At 33.1% G+C, this 20,371-nt stretch overlaps 1 protein-coding gene across 3 annotated transcripts in view; it reads left to right on the top strand.

Annotated features, from left to right (window-relative positions):
* The window catches only part of LOC106870865 (uncharacterized), an 823,882-nt gene that overhangs the window by 794,830 nt on the left and 8,681 nt on the right, over positions 1–20,371 (top strand). For all 3 annotated transcript variants that reach the window (XM_052968743.1, XM_052968742.1, XM_052968744.1), the window contains 5 exons: positions 10,289–10,538; positions 15,118–15,207; positions 15,685–15,828; positions 16,682–16,759; positions 19,396–19,569. In XM_052968743.1, the coding sequence (XP_052824703.1) occupies positions 10,289–10,538; positions 15,118–15,207; positions 15,685–15,828; positions 16,682–16,759; positions 19,396–19,569 (736 nt within the window). The remainder of the gene's footprint in view (positions 1–10,288; positions 10,539–15,117; positions 15,208–15,684; positions 15,829–16,681; positions 16,760–19,395; positions 19,570–20,371) is intronic.

The following is a 20,371-nucleotide window of genomic DNA, read 5'->3' as shown; positions in this document are numbered from 1 at the left end:
ATGTATGTATGTATATATATATGTATATATATACACATATATATGTGTATGAATATATATATATATATATATATATATATATATATATATATATATATAAACAGAGCAGATTTCAAATTTACTTTTAAAACAAACGTTAAGAGACACAAACACATTCTGCGTAGTTATTGATAGGGAAGGTTTAAAGTTTATAACTGAACATGATCAATTGAATTAAGTCTTAAATAAAATAATATTCTAATTTTGTTTTAATGTTTCATTTTCATTTTATTTAAAGTTGTATAATTTTCATTTGTGTGATCTCTTAGAAAATGGCAATGCCACAAGAAAAGTCTTTTTGTGTGCTGCAGTTTAAGAAATAAGTTCAAATCTTACTGAGGTTGGTTTTAACTTTCATCCCTCTTGGGTCAGTAAAAAAATATTACCAATTATATAGAGGTATTAATCAAGTCAACTATGTCCCCTTTCTACTAAATTACTGCAGTCCACTAATCTAAAAATTCAATGTCTTGTACAACTGTTCAGTACTCAAAAACTTATGTCTCAGTAAATAGCTTTTCATCAAAATTGTTGTCTTCAGTATCATCAGCATTGTTCATTTACAGACAGAATCCCTGGGGTCAAAATTGCTAACAGTCAAATTATTGACATTCAAAATGCCAATAGGTTTTATTTTGTAAATGTAATAAAATAATTCACATTAAAACTGAAGCAATTTATTTAATAAAAGAAAGATACCAAAATCTATATTTAGTAAAAAAAATTAAAAGAAATTATTTTTTAAGCTAAAGCAGTCTAAAATGGGAAGAAAGTTGCCAAAATGATTTGTTTTAAAATTAAAGAAATTGATTGAAATAAAACTATAACTTGTGAAAAAATATTGACCATAAGAAAAACAAGGGGCTGTCTGAATTATAAGTTCCAAGTATCTTTTTACTACAATCATTAATTTTGAAATATTTTTGTATTTACTCATGTCACATTAGCCCAAAGAGTTATTTGTTCAAGAATTAATTCAATATTAGCTTGCTCTAACTGAATTTTCTAAGACAAGCTTGGGAACAGTCAAATAGATTATTGAAGCCTTTCTATTGGAACTTTGGTATTATTCCTCCAGAGAATTGGTTACTCTGACTAGATTTAATTGAATTCAGCTGTAAACAGACCATAACTCAGTTTCAAAAGCATTTTAACTGTTAGAATTTTGTCTAGTCAACATTTTGACTGAGTAGCTCATCATTATCATTGACATCAAAATTTTTGTCACCTTCATTTTTATTTTCATTTTATCATCATGATCATCTTTTTCATCATAATCATTTTTGTCATCATAATCATTATCCTCATCTTAAAGATCATCAGTTGTCATCTTCTTAACTTTGTCAGTGTCATCATCATCAAGACATTTGTTCTGTTGCCCATTTGTATGCTCCAGATATATTCATTAGATTTTTTAAATTTCATTACACTCTTTCTCTTCCTCCGTTATAAGACTAAATCAGAAAAGCGATATGGCTTTACAGTTGTTGTTGTTGTTATATAGTGAGTGTTTTCCTATTAAAACAATTTTATCTTAGACTGAAAAATTGTAGCTCACTTTTTGTTTACTCTTTAATTTGTTGTCCTTTGGGATGGAATGCCCACATATGGTTACAGGCATAGCCATTGGGCTAAGAAGTAGTAAGCATGTGATTACAAGTTTGATCTGAGGTAAAAGTCATCCACCACAGACTGAACAAAATTTTGTGAAATTTGGTTGACAGAAACTATACAGAAGCCTGCTATAAATATTTACTCCAGATTTCTTATTGGCAATCTTCAGGTGAAAGTACCAGTCCTGTACTAGGTGCATTCTTCTCATTCACTCTTTTTTCTATCGATCAGACTTACTTCTTCTCTTCTAGGGGATATTGGCTATGCTCAACCCTGAAGAAGGTTAGGCCTCATTTGTTCTAAAAATGCATAATGTATGCTGTATGTCATAGTATCCTTTCAGTTCTGCTACTGAGAACCCAAGGCAAGTCATATGTATCTTTGAGTGTATATATGCATATGAATACCTACATGTGTGTGTGTGTGTGTGTGTGCATGCAATAGATAATTCTGTATCTATGGCTGTATTATCCAAGCCTCCCCCCATTTTGGATGGTGAGGTGAAGTTTGAAGATTTGACTCTTATTGCTCATAGACCAAATGATCACATAGAGGCTCACTTTGTTTTCATATAGTGTGCCAATAACAAAGTAGCTTAACAGTGACTTGTCTCTCATTGAAAATCATTGAATAATCATGGGTTTGTAACAATTCTAAGTCATGATGTTGTTTACACCTGTGTTTTATGGCTCCTGAACAACAACTTCTACCTCCAGTCTAGGAAGAAAACAGGTGCAGGCCACACCCTACCTACCTGCTCCTTCACATCAAAAATAAACTAAAAAATATAAATCAAATAAACTTAATAAAATTTCATTATAATACGATGCTAATTAAAGGTAAAAAATATTTATATTTTCGAGGCAAAATAATATTTCATTTCACACATATTCTGAATGTAATTAGACTTCAATTAACAAACTACTGATGTTTCAAAGGGTCTGTTTTGTTTATTCTTATTTAAAAAGTTCTGTCAAAAAAGAAATCTGAAACTGGTTATGACGTTCGTTGATTATATCATTACAAAATATTGTTTGTTGTTATTCTTATATATATTTGGCAAGACATTTTATATCATATGTTGCCTTTTGATAATCATATTTTTTCATAAATTAAACAATATGCAATTTGTTGCTTATATTCCTCGTGTATTCTTCCTTTATACAGACACACACGTGCACACACACACACACACACACACACACACACACACAGAAAGAGAGAGAGGTGGATAGGTAGGTGTGTTTGGACAGATGGATGGATGGATGTGTGTGTGTGTACACACACAACATTCATCCCACACTCTCATCTGCAACTTTCAAAACCCTATTAACTGTCCACCAGGAGGATACTGCTTCCCCAAAGCCATGGTCTATAGAGCACTCCTTATACAACTCAATGGTATTACAAGACAATACACAAGTATGATGACCAACAACTTTAAGAAGAGGTACTTGCAGTATCTGCTCTCCTTCATATGTAGGGACAGGGTAACTTTGACACCCTTGTCCTACTTCATCTTGGAAACTCCATGACCATGGCAACATCTCATCCAATACCAAATGGAATCTACTAGACAGGCCCTCTCTTACTCAGAGCTTGCAGGTGCCAACTCTGCATCTAAGAAAAGCTGCATACTCCAAGAGTCTGCAAACTAATGTATCATATTGTTATCATGAAAGATATGTACTTTTGATGTATTTCAAGCCATTGACCATTGATAATCCCAGTATACTACCCTAGACTAGTCTATACTATTTTGTTGTCTATACAGAGTTCCCACCCCCACCTACATCACCAATTCTGCAACTCAATAATCCACCAGACCCATCACCCACATTTATGCCAAGCACCACACACTCGTGACTAAATAGCATTTGTCTGTTGTGGCAAAGTTATCACAAAATCTGCCTGACTGTAACCGACTGTTGGTCATTAGACTGTCTCTGTAACAGAGAAACCATTTCTTACCAATCCATGCTTTGAGCAGTGATGTTGCTAATGCATCAAATACCATGCTATAATTATTAAGTAGCATTAATATTCATGTGGAGTGTTAGATTTGGTGTCACTGAGTTATCACTACAACAACATGACCCTATCTGACCAAGTTAAATTTTCTCTGACAAAAAATCAATTTGTTTTTTCTTCACTTGGTTATTGAATGTCTTAGGAGTTGGTCATGCATTCATGTTTCTAAACCTTTAAGTAACATGAAGAGCTAAGTCAACATGTTGATAGACAAACAGACAGATAGATGTAGGTAGGTAGGTAGGTTTGTATCTTTTCATTGCAAATTTGCAACTAATATACAGTGTAATGGAATAATTAGTGAATGTTTTATATTCTTTTACTTGTTTCAGTCATTTGACTGCAGCCATGCTGGAGCACCGCCTTTAGTTGAGCAAATCGACCCCAGGACTTATTCTTTGTAAGCCTAGTACTTATTCTATCGGTCTTTTTTGCCAAACCACTAAGTTACAGGGACGTAAACACACCAGCATAAGTTGTCAAGTGACATTGGGGGGACAAACATATACACACACATACATACATATATATATATATATATATATATATATGACACACATATATATATATATATATATACGACAGACTTCTTTCAGTTTCCATTTACCAAATCCACTCACAAGCTTTAGTCAGCCCAAGGCTATAGTAGAAGACGCTTGTCCAAAGTGCCATGCAGTGGGACTGAACCTGAAACCATGTGGTTGGTAAGCTAGTTACTTACCACACAGCCACTATCATAATTTGTGGATATCAACGAAGTTCATTACAGATTTCCAATGAGCCAATCACTGATTCATTGTATTTCTAATAGTGAGAGTGACAAGGAAGTGTAAGCACCTTGTTGCAAAACAAATATTACAAGAACCTCATTCAAGGAGATTTTATGTATTTTATAGTTGGGTTTTCTCACCATTTATGTCCTTCAAGTATACATCAATAGACACATGTGCATACATACACAGTGTGTGTATGTATACACACATATATGTGTGTATGTGTACATGTGTGTTTGTGTGTGTGTGCGTGTGTGTGTGTGTGTGTGTGTGTGTGTGTGTGTGTGTGTGTGGTAAAATCAAGATTATTTTAAAACAAGTTTTAGAATAGCAACAGAACATTTGACTGATAGAAAACTCAATACTGAGTGTGTTAACTGGAGCTTTATTTAAGTCCCACCTGAAGCCTTATTCAACCAGACTGGTTGAATAAAGTCCTAGTCAATAGGAATTTTACAATCTATATTTATATGTGTGTATACATGCACACACACACACACACACACACACACACACACAACTGCCATCTAATGAATTTCCCAAAAAGAATTGATTAACCTAAGGCTATATTTGATGACACTTACTCAAAGAGCTGTGCAGTGGGGTTGACTCCAAAACCATGTAACTGATACAAACTTCTTAACTACACAACCATTTTCATGTGCAACAAAAACCCTTGATACTGTTTATTACAGAAAAGATTAAATGCTTGAGAATGGCAATAGCAGCATTGATTAAATGGCAAGCATGAATATCAAATGGGCTTCTTAAACCCCTCTGTATATCAATAAAATAATGTTTTCTTAGAATATGTGTGTGTATGCATGTATACAAGAATTGATGGAATTATTTTCTCTCCTTTTTTTTAAAAATATTATTTTATGAAATAACGAAAACTGTTTCCTTAATGTTGATAGTTCTCAGAGTAGAAATTGATTTCAAATAAGGCATAAAGCCAATTTGTTATGGAGCTATAAAAATTTTAATTAGAATTTGATTATGTGACAGTTTCTTCCTTGTCCTGAACAAAGACATTGATTTATTTCAAATATAAAAAAGATATTCTTGAAAACCAGGCAGATTGTTAAGGTTTCTTAGGTTTATTATCTAACAATGTTTTTAGCCTTTGTATAGTGCTCAACTATAAAAAGAAACAGTACATAAATATACAAAATACTGTGTGACTAATATGACAATGACTAACAAACAAAACATGAAGATTATTTCAATATAAATTCCTGAAAATATAATAACATTGTGGTATTGAACTACCATGTTTACTTGTTTATTAAATGTGAAAAATTTAATACAAAATATCAGGGTCAGAATTAAGGGATAGCATCATACTTGATTTATAATTTTTTTTTAAATGGATATGTCACTAATTTGTAAAAGTGGAAATTGCATTATATTTGAGATTGTATTGTGATGTAAATATGGACTTATCTTTTTCTCTACCTTGTGTCAATCAATCTACTTTTTGATCATCTTCACTAACCATATTCTCTCTCTCTCTCTCTCTCTCACACACACACAGACATTTTTTTTTATTTAGGATTGAACTCAAGATCTATAATCTTATAACCATGGTTTTAATACAATTAATTGCTATGATATTGTACCATTCAAAATGTATTGTATGTAGAAACATTTAAAAAGCTAATCCATACTTCTCTAGTAATAATGCATAAAAACACAGTTATGTTATCACAGGTGTTATAACTTGAACCATGTTTATATAATATCAATTACAGTGAAGATAATTCAACTAGTGTGTGTGTGTGTGTGTGTGTAGCACTTTTTTTACTGTTATCTTTGTAGAAAGAAAGAATACTAAATGTATATATTTTTGTATTTGTGGATGGTCATGTTGCCAGTTTAGCCAATAAAAACACACACACTATATATTTAGTGTTCACTTGCTTCATCTTTATTTCATGTTAATTGTAATTCAGCCAGAGTTCTTTCGTCACACTTCTGTGACCTCATCAGTGGTCTTTTGCTCTCTTCTTTTGTTTTTTGTGTATCTCTTCTAATGATCTGCCATTTTATTGGCTAAACTGGCAACATGACCATCCCTAAATACAAAAATATCTGATTCAACACACGAATCCACATCAAGAATCTTGCAAAACGAATATATAAACATAACTGTCTTGCAAACAACTTGCACATGCAAGTGCTACCAGTCGAGAACTCTGCATACCGGAAGCCAGCAAGTGTATGGGGTCATCAGGAGAGAATGTACTAAGGAAACAGTTGATGGTTCATTCTATTGCTATATACATGCACTCACGCATACATAAATATACGTGTGTGTGTGTGTGTCAGATAAAATCAAATCAATGAAACTGGTGGTGGTCTGCAGCAACAAGTCTTGTATTTCTTGGAAAAAGTGACAAAAAGAGTACATAAAATGTAGGCAGAATCTTTTTGTGTTTAAGTTTAAAGAAATATATGTAAAAAGAAAAAATTAACTACACTAAAATCAGTATCAACTGCAAGCCTTAAACCCATATCACTAATAAGTTTAATGAGGTCTTAGTCTAATTCATGGCCATTCATAACGCATATGATTAAGAGCCCATCATCTCTTCAAAGGGTTCTGTTCAAGGCAGGAAGTTTTTTTTTATGTAATCATGCTAAAATGTAAATTATAATTGTAATTTTTCATAGTTAAGTGCTATTATATATTCTTGGAGAAACATCAAATAAATCATCTCTTTTTTTTTTTAACTCAAGCTGAATTGTCAAAAACAAAAAGGATTTTCTTCCATACATAATTATTTTGATATCAAATTCACTGACAGGCACAATAGTGTTGGCAAAAGCCAAAGCTTTGAGAAGAGGTTTAGTAATGGAAGGAGAAAAAAAATCAATAATATTGAACTGGGGAAAATTTACAATGTTGTTTGTCACTAATGCTGTAAAACTGTTCTATTATTGACAGAGCATTGTTCCATAAAGGGATACATCTAACATATTTGTTTGTAAGTAAAATTGTGTCTAGGATGCATTTGCAAAGTCGTTCTTAATTCAATTTGTGGAGAGTTGATTAAGTTTGCATGGAGGGTGAAAAACAGATATTCTACTGTATCATCCATATTAAGGTTGGTAGCTATATCTTTAACTTCTAGTTTAAAAGAGTTGTATATATTGGTACCATATATTTTTATAAATATCAGAAATGCAGTAGAATGATTGTTCATTTGTTTTGTTTTTTTGTCAAAGCTATCAAAGTTTTTAGTCTTATCTAATGAAAGAAAGACTTTTTATTTATCATATTATAATGCTTGCAATGCTTTTGTAGACTTTCCAGAAAATAATTCTCACTTTACCAGATTAAAGAAATCTGTTTGGCTCAGGATCTCTATTTACAGGAGGAATTTTTCTTGATTAATAAACATTTCAGGATTGTCTTTTAGATGGAATGGAATGAAATCGTTTTAGGTGGACTATTTCATATTCTACTAGAATTTACCTGACTTTGTATAAAACAAGAAACAGTGTGTGTGTGTGTGTGTTCATGCATGCATGCATGTGTGCATGCGTGCCTGCGTGTGTGCATGCATTTGTAAACAACTGAGTGTCAAATGGAAACATTTGAATATTGTGACAAGCTTACTGGGGTTTATTGGTTGACCATTGAACCATTTTACACAAAATTTAAATAAAAAAGAGAAAGTGAAAATGAAAGAAATAATAACATAAAATAACATAACATGTAAATAAATGTTAATGACGTTGTTTGATAAGAACAGGAAATGATAAATTGAAAGAAAGTTAGCAAAAGAATTTTTCTACAAGACTACATATTTAAATATATACATATTTAAATATATATATAAAACAAGATAAAATGCAAATGTGCAGTTTAGCAAAGGAATGTAGGGCAGATACTTCAAAGATACAAAGGAAAGGATATTAAAATTCTTTGGTATGGTAAGTTAAAGAAAGGTTAAAATATGTTAGCAAAAAAACTGCTTACCCAAAGAAGGTCAGAGCACCCTACTAGCATAGTTCTTATCATCCAAATCTGGAATGTAAGATAGAAAAAATTTTCATTTTATTCCGAGAATCATATGCATTAAATGAAAGACCTGAACTACTAATTTCATGCAGACACATTTCTAAATATTTACTTCATTATTTTCTTCCTTTTGATTTCCTTCAGGTAATCAGTCACTCTTTTTCTATCTTCCATTCCCCGCGTGTGTGTGTGTGTGTGTGTGTGTGTGTGTGTGTGTGTGTGTGTGTGTGTGTGTGTGTGTGTGTGTGTGTGCATACACATACACATACACACACCAGTAAAATTGTTTTGACCAAATAATATTGTCCAATCAGAATATCAGTTTTGTGTTCCATACTTTATTAACATCCACAGCTTGGGAGCAAGAAACTCATTTAATGCCCATTTTCCATGCTGGAATGAGTCGGACGTATACAGGGTGTCTTGGCTAAATTTGACACTTTGCATATAAGGGAAAAAACATGATATGCTATTTAAAAATAAAAGTATTTTTAAAAAATCAAAAACCATCAACTAGATTATGGCTGGGAATAATTGATATTTCAAGGTAGCCTCCCTCAGCTTCCACCATGGCTTCAAGACAACTCCAGAACCTGGTGCATGCATTCTTCACTGTGTCCTTGGGAAGATCTTCAAATACCTCCTTGATTTTGACCACTAGCTCAACCTTGGTGACCAGCTCCACCTTGATGTTGCAGACAGAGCAGTTGATATCTTTCTCAACCTGGCCTCACATATTGTAATTCATGGAATTGTAATCAGGGAGATAGGAAGCCAGATACTGGAGCTGGCGAAGTCATAGAAATTCTCCAACAATCACTTTTAACTCTTTCTGATAGTATGGCTAAGAGTTGAATCCTGCTTCCACGTATATGATTTCCCAGCAGCAACCTTTTCCAGTAAGGGGTTGACCACCATCTCTGGCAGGTTCACATAGCCATCTAAGTTAAGGCTAAGGCCCTGTTCAAATATGTGGCAATGAATCCCAGCATGCAGATGCAATCAGAACACCTGTTGTATCCCTTTCTCTAGCCATGACTTCGTAGTTTCCTTTGCAACTGTCTATGTCACATCTTACTTCACAGTGTTCATAGAGCATTGAGCAGTAGTTATGATGCCAGCATTTTGCTACCAGGCATTAATCATCATGATAAAGGTAGCTCTTTTCAAATATTCAGATGGCTTAGTGTCCTCCTTGTCAACTAACATTTTCTCAATTACAATTTTAATCTCTATGCTCTTTAACACCATTGACTGTACAGCAATACATGAAGCTGTTTCTGAGAAAACAAGACATAAAAAATTGCCAAACTTAGCCCGGATACGTGTGTGTGTGTGTGTGTGTGTGTGTGATATACATTGTCACTTATACATACAAAGAAAAATTGTTACTCTTTGCTGTTATATTTTATAAACAAGAGGAATCATAGTTAAGTTTGTTAATATCTGGATCTTAACCTCACACACTTAATGCAGTGAAGCTGTGAAGGCATGACAGCTAGACAAAGTGATGCCTATATTCCAGTATTTTGAGTGGCATTTTATTTTTTATATGCCAAAAAACCAACTTGACTTTGGTAGGATTTAAATTCATAACATAAAGAGCTGGAGTAAATAACAACCCTGCATTTTGTCTGATTCTCAAGCAATTCTTTCAATATATAGGGGTAAAAAACATTTCAGTATAAATATTCATATTTTTAAATTAATAAAATAAAGTTTCTAAATTCTAAAATGTTTTTTATTTTAAAAGTGATTGTATTTAATATAGTTCATCTTTCTTTGTTTTCTCGTTTTACAGGACAGTGGCTCTTATCCTTCAAGAACTTATATCCACTGAACGAGATTATGTACAAGCTTTAAAATTGATTGTCGATAACTACATACCTGAAATAACCAAGGAGGAAGTCCCTCATGCTCTTCGAGGCAAAAGAAATATTATTTTTGGTAATATTGAAAAGATCTATGAATTCCATAACCAGTATTTCTTGCAAGAACTGGAAACTTGCAAACATTACCCATTTCAGATTGCTCAAATTTTCCTTTCACACGTAAGAAATTTTCTTTCTGCTAACAAGCTTATAACATACTGTGTAAAGCTTAGTTTGGTTTATATCTGTTTTTTAGTTGTATTAATCTGTCTGTTGAGCTAATTAAGTTTATTAATTATCAAGTTTGAATACAGTTTTTGATGAAAATAACTTTTTTACTTAGTACCTCAAAATGCATATGTCGGTATAAATAATAGCTCATAACATAGGCACAGATGTAGCTGTGTGGAAAATGCTTTCTTCTCAACCATGTGATTCTGGGTTCAGCCCTACTGCATGGCACTTTGGGCAAGTTTCTTCAATATATATTATTTTCACACTTGTGGCTGCTATGATTCGGCACAAAACAAATCAGTTGCAGCACAGACTTCAATGTTATGGGTTGGAGCTCTCCATATTATGCCAGTCCAGAAACCAGTCCAAATACTTGAATGTATGCTGAGAGATTGTCTTAGCCCATTTGCCTTCGGATGGTTGATTTTTGTAGTTATTATCAGTGTATGTTGGCGATTTAAATAAGAGCTTTGACTGTTATTTCCAGCAGATAGACATATTTAGTATGTCCTTTGATTAATTTTAATGCTTCAACTATGTGTGTGTGTGTGTGTGTGTGTGTGTATAATGATGGGTACTACTTGTAGCACCATTATGCTAAAAATAGCAGTCTAAATGACTCAAAACCACAGTTTTCACTTGTATACAAGGGCGAAATCAAGGGAGCAAGCAGTAAAATTTCAAGACCCCATACCATAAACAAAAAGGATCAAAAATGAAAATCAGACACACCCATATCACAGTGATTTCGAACTTTGTGAATGATCACTTTGTTCTTGTCACTGACTAATACTGACCCAGGGCCAAAACCATACCTGCTTCATCCATGTGCTCAATAAGCATTTTTAATGCCACAGCAAATTTAAAAAGATGATCAAAGTGAATAAAAAATTAAAAAATATATAAGGATATTATTATTAATAATTTACAAAAATATCAGTGGCTAGCATGCTAACCACTGATGTTATTACGCATGTTAGCCAATGATATTATTGTAAATTATTAACAATAATATCCTTATGTATTTATATATAGGCATGGGCGTGGCTGTGTGATAAGAAGCTTGCTTCCCAACCACATGGTTCTGGGTTCAATCTCACTATGTGGCACCTTGGATAAGTGTCTTCCACTATAGCCTCAGGCCGACCAAAGCCTTGTGAGTGGATTTGGTAGATGGAAACTGGAATAATCTTGTTGTGTATGTGTTTGTGTGTGTGTGTGTGTGTGTGTGTATATATATATATATATATATATATATATATATATATATATATATATATATATATATATATATATATATACACACACACACATATATACATTGCCTTCAAAGCAGTACCTCTACATGGCTACAGTCAGATGACTGAAACAAGTAAAAGATAAATGGTAAATACATTGGATGAAAAAGTACATCATTCAGAAGTAGAATAATAAGCAATCTTAAAAGATTTCTCTAAAAAATTTAATGCTATTTTGGTCTTGCCAACTGAGATATTTAACATAGATTCTCAAAAAAATGGCAAGTCTAAGGAACAATAAGAGTAGTAAGATAAACTATTACTTATCATTTAGATTACAATACTAACATGTTAAATGTGACAACTGTATAGGAAGTCCCTTTTAGCATTATTATAATCTCACAGTCTCTCACTTTCAACTTCTTTACCACAACTTTCACCTACCTCTGCACTGCATTCATTAAATATTTCTTGAACCCCAATCCCCTGTTAACAGCCACAGCCCTTAGGGATTCCAGAATAGCTGGTCTGCTATACTGCCATTTGTATACCAGCCACTTGGATAGTTGAACAAGGTATTCCTGGACAACTGAACAATTTGCCATCATTTTTTCAAAATGGTATCTTTTTATAATAGTATTTTTTCTAATACACACACGCATGCACGCGCATGCACGCACATACATGCACACACACACACACAAATGCTTACACACAGACATGCACACTTTTTCACACATAAAGATATTTATGAGAAAACTGCAAAAACAATTTTAAAAATATAGAAAGACAAAATTGTAACAAAATAAAAAATAAGGTTTCGTATATTATCTAGATGCATCTGAATCATTCTGCAGAACACATATCCATCCATCTATACACACTTGTTAATGGTTTAAAATTTTGATACAAGGCCAGCAAGTTTGGGGAAATGTGTAAGTCAATTACATCAACCCCAGTGTCCAACTGGTCCTTTTTCTATCAACTCCGAAAGGATGAATGGCAAAGTTCACCTCAGCAGAATTTGAACTCAGACCATAAAGACAGATAAAATGTCACTAAGTATTTTGCCTGGTGTACTAACAATTCTGCTAGCTTCTGCCTTCTGTTGAAATTGGGAAGCAGTATTCAATTATGTAACTGCTTTAGGTGGAATAAACTGTTCTGACATTGGCTAAACAGGATTACTTGAAATATTTTTTCCAGAACAGTAAAGTAAAATGCTGGTGGTTAAAGTGTCTTTACCTCTGATAAGACCGAATACTCTCCAGATCAAACTGACAAATATCATACTCCCTACTTCAGTAAATATTCGTAAAATCTTTTGTTCCTCACTTCTGTCTACTTTTTCCAGGTTTAACTAGCAGAAAGACTGCCCTCCGGGCAATTTTCAGCTCATCAAACTTGGAGTGTGTGTTTATATTAAGAGACAGTGTATGTATGAGAAAGGTAGGGGAAAGAGTGAATGAAAATAAACATGAAATGAAAATATTGTATAAATAAAAGCTCGTTATTCTTTCAATTGAACCCTCAGAAATGCCAAAAGGAACAGCTGGTTTTGTTTGTTAATTTCCGTAAAAAATTTTTATTTATTTACTTTTGTTTTAAAGTGAAAGATGTATGTACATGTATATGAAATGGACATCTGTGTTTGTGTGTGTGTGTGTGATAGAAAGAGAGAGAGAGAGTGCCACTTAGGCATCACTCTCTCTTTCTCTTTCTCTCTCTCTCACACACACACACATACTCAAACACACACACACACACACACTCAAACACACACATAAACGTATACAAACGTACATACAAAAACACACATTGTGTATGTGACTGGCTACAAATATAGAGAGCTGAACACAGTGTGCAAAAAGTAAATAAATAAAAAAATTTTACAGAAATTAATGAAGTGTACAGGTTCAAGTGAAAGACTGCCAAGCTATCTCATACCAAATATTTAAATTTGTGAACTTTAAATATTCAATAATGAAAGAAAGTTCAGAAAGTAAATTTTCCTGAAAACTTCAATTTATAAAAAAATACCACTTGCTTAGTAAATATTTCTTTCAGTAATTTGTCGTAGCTGTAATATATCTGTAATTTAAACAAACGTCAAGGTAACCCAACCACATTTAGCATGCTAGAAATAGCAGTGATCACATAGTTATTATTATAAGGCTTCTAGCGTTCTAAACAGCCATTTCAAAAAAATACCAAGTTACACCAGTATATTAAAAAATTTTCGTTTTATCAAAAATAAGTCACAAAGTTATATAGCTATTTTGTCTAATAGCATTCATTCATTCAATAAATAATTTTTTAAAATTACATATATAGAATAAACTGTGGGGTTTGTAAATAGAGAATTAAAACTTGAAATGAATATATGTTAAATTAACATTAATGAAGATAGAGGCAAGAAAGAGTGAGAGACTGTTGCAAATAAAAACAGAAAATTTCACCTACAACGAATTAATATTGTTTATTAAATCTACAGTGAATGCAACGAATATTTAAATTTACTCTTTTACTTGTTTCAGTCATTTGACTGTGGCTATGCTGGAGCACTGCATTTAGTCGAGCAAATTAACCCCAGGACTTATTCTTTGTAAGCCTAGTACTTATTCTATTGGTCTCTTTTGCTGAACTGCTAAGTTACAGAGATGTAAACGCACCAGCATTGGTTGTCAAGCAATGTTGGGGGGACAATCACAGACACACACACACACACATATGTAGATAAACATACATACGATGGGCTTCTTTCAGCTTCCGTCTACCAAATCCACTCACAAGGCTTTGGTCAGCCCGAGGCCATAGTAGAAGACACTTGCCCAAGGTACCATGCAGTGGAACTGAACCCGGAACCATGTGGTTTATAAGCAAGATACTTATCACATAGCCACTCCTACACCTGTGAAAAACTTGTCATTTAAATATTCAATAAAATTCAGAAATCAAAATTACAGGAAATTTCTTGGAACATGAATTTATAGAAAAATTTCAAGACGGTCAAACCTCTTTGATCATAAGTCTACTTGATTAAAGCAACTGGATTTTACCAAGTTTTTTTTTAAAACAGCACTTAAAAAAAAACCATTGGTCAACATAAGGTTGTCAGTGATAATTAGGTTATTAATTCCATGAATTATTTAAAATGTAAGATGGCCAGCTATATTTCCAGTAGGTATGTATACTCTTAATATTTTGTATATGTATTTATACATTAAAAACAAACAAAAAAATGATTTTTGTTGTTCTTATAATGTGTTTGATCATCTAACTTCTAGGAAGAACAATTTTACCTCTATGCTCTGTACAACAAAAACAAACCAAAATCCGATCATTTAATGGCAGAACATGGCACGGAATTTTTTCGAGTAAGTCTAGCATTTTACCTGTCAATATTTCTTCTGTTTTATAAAATTTCAAACTGTACATTGCATTTTCTTTTATTGTTTGTTTTTTCTCTTCTTCCATTTTTTGTCAATTAATAATGAATAAAGGTCATTTGCATTTTTAAATTTAGCTGTTTATTAAAAGCTTTTTCCCCAATTTAAAAAAATATTTACAAGCATCTTACTGTTTGTACCCTATAGGATCAGATATGTTGAGTCCTGTGTCTAGTCAAAATATCACCCTAATGAGATAAACTTATAATTACTTAGAGAGACAGAAACAACAAAAAACATTTGTGGATTGGTATAGGGTTGAAACCTGGTTGCAGTAACAATTTGCTGTTGTCACTTATTGTTGTGAAAACAAGTTCACAAAAGAAATAGATTAATAAGAAAAGTAAACTGCTTATAAAATGTATTATTTTGCTTAACTGTTATTTGTATTTCTTTTATTTTAAGATCAAACAGAATGAACTTAAAGACAAGATGAATTTGTCCAGTTACCTTCTCCGGCCAGTTCAAAGAATGGGAAAGTATGCTCTGTTGCTAAAACAAATGATAAAAGCTTGCCCAGAAACAGAAACTGAATATAATGATTTGAAGGTAGAGAGCAATATAGTAATATCCATTACTAATCATCACTACATCATCATCATCATCATCATCATCATCATCATCATCATCATCATCATCGTTGTTTAACATCCGCTTTCCATTGCTGGCATGAGTTGGATGGTTTGACTGAGGGCTGGTGAGCCAGAAGGCTGCACCTTTCTCCAATTTGATCTGGTAAAGTTCCTACAGCTGGATGCCCTTCCTAATGCCAACCACTCCGAGAGTATAGTGAGTGCTTTTACGTGCCACTAGCACAAGGGCCAGTCAGGCAGTACTGGCATCGGCCATGCTTGAATGGTGATTTTTACATGCCACCTGCACAAGAGCCAATCTGGCAGCACTGGCAACGACCATACTCAAATGGTGCTTTTTTTACATGCCATCAGCATGGGAGCCAGTCAGTGGCCCTGGCAATGATCACACTCAAATGGTGCTTTTAACGTTCCACTGGAATGGGTACCAATCAGGCGGTACTGTCATCGGCCACAAACTAACAAATATCTCTCACTTCATTGAAAACGGAAGTTTTGCTTCTTAACCTTTTGAACTTGCAAGTACACTTTAGAAAACGTAATTTTGTTTGACTACACTCCTTGAAGACACCGAAGCTGATGGCCACATAGATATGTATTTATAACTGAAAATAAGAATTTTTCTATTATAAATCTCAAAATCAGTTTTTGTTTCTTCCAGGAATATAGTCAAATGAAATTGCACCTGCTAAAGTGTATTGATGGATTCAGAAGGGTTAAACAGTTTTTAGACTGTAACTATGTAAATGTTTTCTCAATTCATAATCAATTTATCTAAATAACTAAATGATAATGTCCTTAACTTTCAGTCTGCTGAAGAAATGGTGAAATTCCATCTACGTCATGGCAATGATATGTTGGCTATGGATTCTCTGAAAGAATGTGATGTAAGTCAAGGCTCAAATAATGCATTGGAAATATTTAAACTTCTTTCATCTGCTTCTATACTTCTTTCTTTCCAAAATATTGAGTTTCCACATTATTTCAACTATCCAAATATGTCAGGTCTTGTTTTGTGAAGGTGTAAAGCATAGTCTTTGTACAATATTAGGAACATGAAGTTAATGTATTGAAGAAATTTATGATAATATGAGAGATGGTGAGATTTGATGTCAGTGGCAGTGATGGAAATCACTTTCGTACAAAGAATATACTAATTTTTGATACAAAGAATATTCTAATGTCAAGGCCTGTTGCATTCAAGCAGATTAGGTGATTGCCTAAGGTACTAAAACCTGGAGTTCTAGAAAAAATATATACATATGTGACCATCAGCTGAACTATTGATATAATATTGTAAGGATATACAGTAATCCCTCGCCATATTGCAGTTCACCAATCGCAGTTTATTATTTAAGCTTACATCAATTCCTCCATGGTGTTGTTTTGCATTTATAATAAAATAAATACATACAAATTATAAAAATAATTTTTAAAATATATACAGTACAGTACTGTTTCTACTTTGCGGATTATCACCTATCATGGTGGGGTTTTGGAATGTAACACCCATGATAGTCGAGGGATTACTATATATTAAAAGCTACTGGGCCTGGCTGTATTCAGCAAACAATCATAAATGGGATGAGGAGTTACTCATTGTAGAGCTACTCTAAGACTACTGAATACTCTGGCATTGGTCCTGACTAAACTATATCAAGAATATTTGTCTTGATTGTGAAGGTGTTTATAAATAAGGATGAACAGAGAAAGTGTACTCATTTAATTTGGTTGTAATTTGATGACAAATAACTTGTATGGATGGTAGAAATTTATATACTTACATCAGTGTCAACTGCAATAGTCTTGCCCAACTTGTGTTTAATACTAAAAGTTTAGAAGCTGAATAAAGAGTACCTGTACACTTTATCCTAGTACCATGGAATAGGAAAATTGTTATGTCATCTTACCTTTTACTATTCCTTCTGTCTAGATCTCCTGGATCTAGCTGGGAGTGGAAGCCTGCAGTATTTAGGCCATGCTTTATGATCTCATTGAAAGCAGTATGGTGTAGAAGGCAGCCAACACCATAATAGCATGACAAAAGGGTGGAGGCCAAAAGAATCCCCAGTGGATCAGCAGCAGCAGCATTTGTAAGGCTCACTGATCTGGAGGCCAAGCCTTAGGGAAACACTGATATGCTGACAGTTGCTATCAAGCTAAGTGACAGTCAAGAGTGATACCACTGTGTTGAGTCAGGCACCATTCTGGGGCTAGGAGGCAAAGTAGAAAAACATACCAGACAGTGCACCAGCCTGTTCTTGATCATGTTGCACTGAATGGCATCCCATTTGTTTGGGGAAACCAGACATCGACAGAAGGGAGAGAAGTATGGACGTTTGCAGGATAGAGGACAAGCTGCCTCCTTGTCACCTCAGCCATCTTGTACCTCTTGATCACAATAAGTACAGTGAAATGCAAGGGAAATTACTCTTCATTTCCCTTTCGATAGAATAAATTGAAATATTTGTTGGTGTTTTCTATTTTATTAATATATCTTCATATATATCAGTTCACTCCTGTTTGAACAGAAAGCTACAAATTCCTGTATGGTATAAATGATCTTTCTCTTTTTTCATAAAATATAAATGAAGCCATTTATATTTGGCAAGATTTGTTATTGTTTTAATCTAAAAGGTGTTGAAACAAATGTTGTACTTTGGAGGAACCTTTTCCAAAATATTTATGGGTTAGTCATCATCATCAAAGAGGTGGGCAAAAGTGATAGTGCACCAGAAAAAGTGCTATGCATTTACTAACACCTCTGTATGTTTTGATAGCTGTAGTAGGTGTAGTAAAATGGGACATGCACTGTAACTGCATCACTGCATCCACTGTTTGTTGATCCTTCCCTATTCCTGGTAGATGATACCTTTGTACCACTTAGGTACCTGCAACCCATGGGTCTGTTTAGGTAATCATTACTGATGAGGGATTTACAAGGTTGGAGTGCAAATCCTACCTCAACTTCTTTTAGTCACCTTTCACAACACACAGAGGAAAGGTTGTGTCAATTCTTTGACATTTAAATCCTAATCCAAAGAACATTGATAAAGTATGTACTAGTTGTTGAAAGAATAATTCCCCTTATTATATTTAATGGTTTAGTTAAATGAAGAAGGGCAGCAAACCTGACTGGTGAGAAAGAAAAAACACCCAAACTCAAACATTGATTCAACAAGTAGTGTATATCCATTTATCTATCCTTAGACCAGGAATCTGATTTGAATACTTGCAACTGAATGGACTCTGTGAAAGACACTCAAGAGCTAGATTGAGGACCAAGTTATTATTTTCCTCTTTCTGTATTTAAAGTTAAAACTATTGTAGATCAATGTGTTTTTTTTTACCCAAAGATGATAAAACAAGTACCAGTAATATACTAGCATCTGTTCAGTTGACTATACTCATTTCTGGAATAAATTGACCTTAATCATTAGTAATAAATAGGAAAGAGGTTGGGGTTTTTTTAGTATTTTTCTTTTTCCTGTTATCATTAATTAAAAAAAAAATTTTTCTTCAGGTAAATTTACAAGAACAAGGTCGCCTTCTCCGACAGAATGAATTTTTTGTTACCCAAGGAAGGAAGAAATCAATGCGGCATATATTTCTTTTTGAAGAATTGGTTCTTTTCAGCAAAACTAAAAAAGATCGACATGGTGGACCAGAGTCCTATATATATAAATATAGCTTTAAAGTAAGAAAATATCTTATTTATAATACATCTTTTAAAATGTTTTTTGTTTCTAATATCAAGTTTCCATTAACCTTTTAAAAATTAGCTATAAATTGTCTTTATTATTTCATTACTATCATTTCTCTATTTTAAAACATTTTTTTTTAAACATAAGGAATAAAATATAAAATAGTTGATAAAAAAAAATAATGTGACTCCTGAAGTTTTGAGCAGGAAAAGCCCTTTCATATAAAAAAAAAAGCTAACAGAGCAAAATATATATATATATTTCAGAGGTTTTGCAACTCGTATTTTAAGGCAGAAATGGAGGAATGCATTCTAGGTGCCTCTGACCAAATCTTTTACATTAAGAGCTACTGGGTATAAAGAAGCTATAACCAGTAAATGCTAATTCAGTGCCTAGTTTAAAGAAATGATTGGCCATTTAGTGATTAGACATCTTCTCTGGACCTTGTTAGTATATAACAAGTATAGACATGATATGGTTAGTCATATATCCATTGGAAAATGTATTTCATCCGTGAAAGACTTGAATTAATAATAAAATAAGATTGAATTAACATTTTTATTAATATTCATAATCATCTTCTTTGACAGACAATGACAAAGAAGGATTTTCACACTTTAAATAAATAAAAATACATGGAAATGTTTCAACATTTTAATTGATAGTATTTTCAGTAGATATAAATGCAGTTTAGCTCCTAGGAAAAAGTTCCAATAAATATGTCTGTAAAATAACTGATGATTCCAAGCTGCTTGAAATTAAAAAAAAGTTTATGCTGCTCTCTCTCTCTCTCTC

Source organism: Octopus bimaculoides, chromosome 6 (assembly GCF_001194135.2).
Source record: "Octopus bimaculoides isolate UCB-OBI-ISO-001 chromosome 6, ASM119413v2, whole genome shotgun sequence".
NCBI classification, from domain to species: Eukaryota; Metazoa; Mollusca; class Cephalopoda; order Octopoda; family Octopodidae; genus Octopus; species Octopus bimaculoides.
The sequence above is the reverse complement of the archived record's forward strand: the minus strand, read 5'-3'. Positions and strand labels throughout refer to the sequence as shown.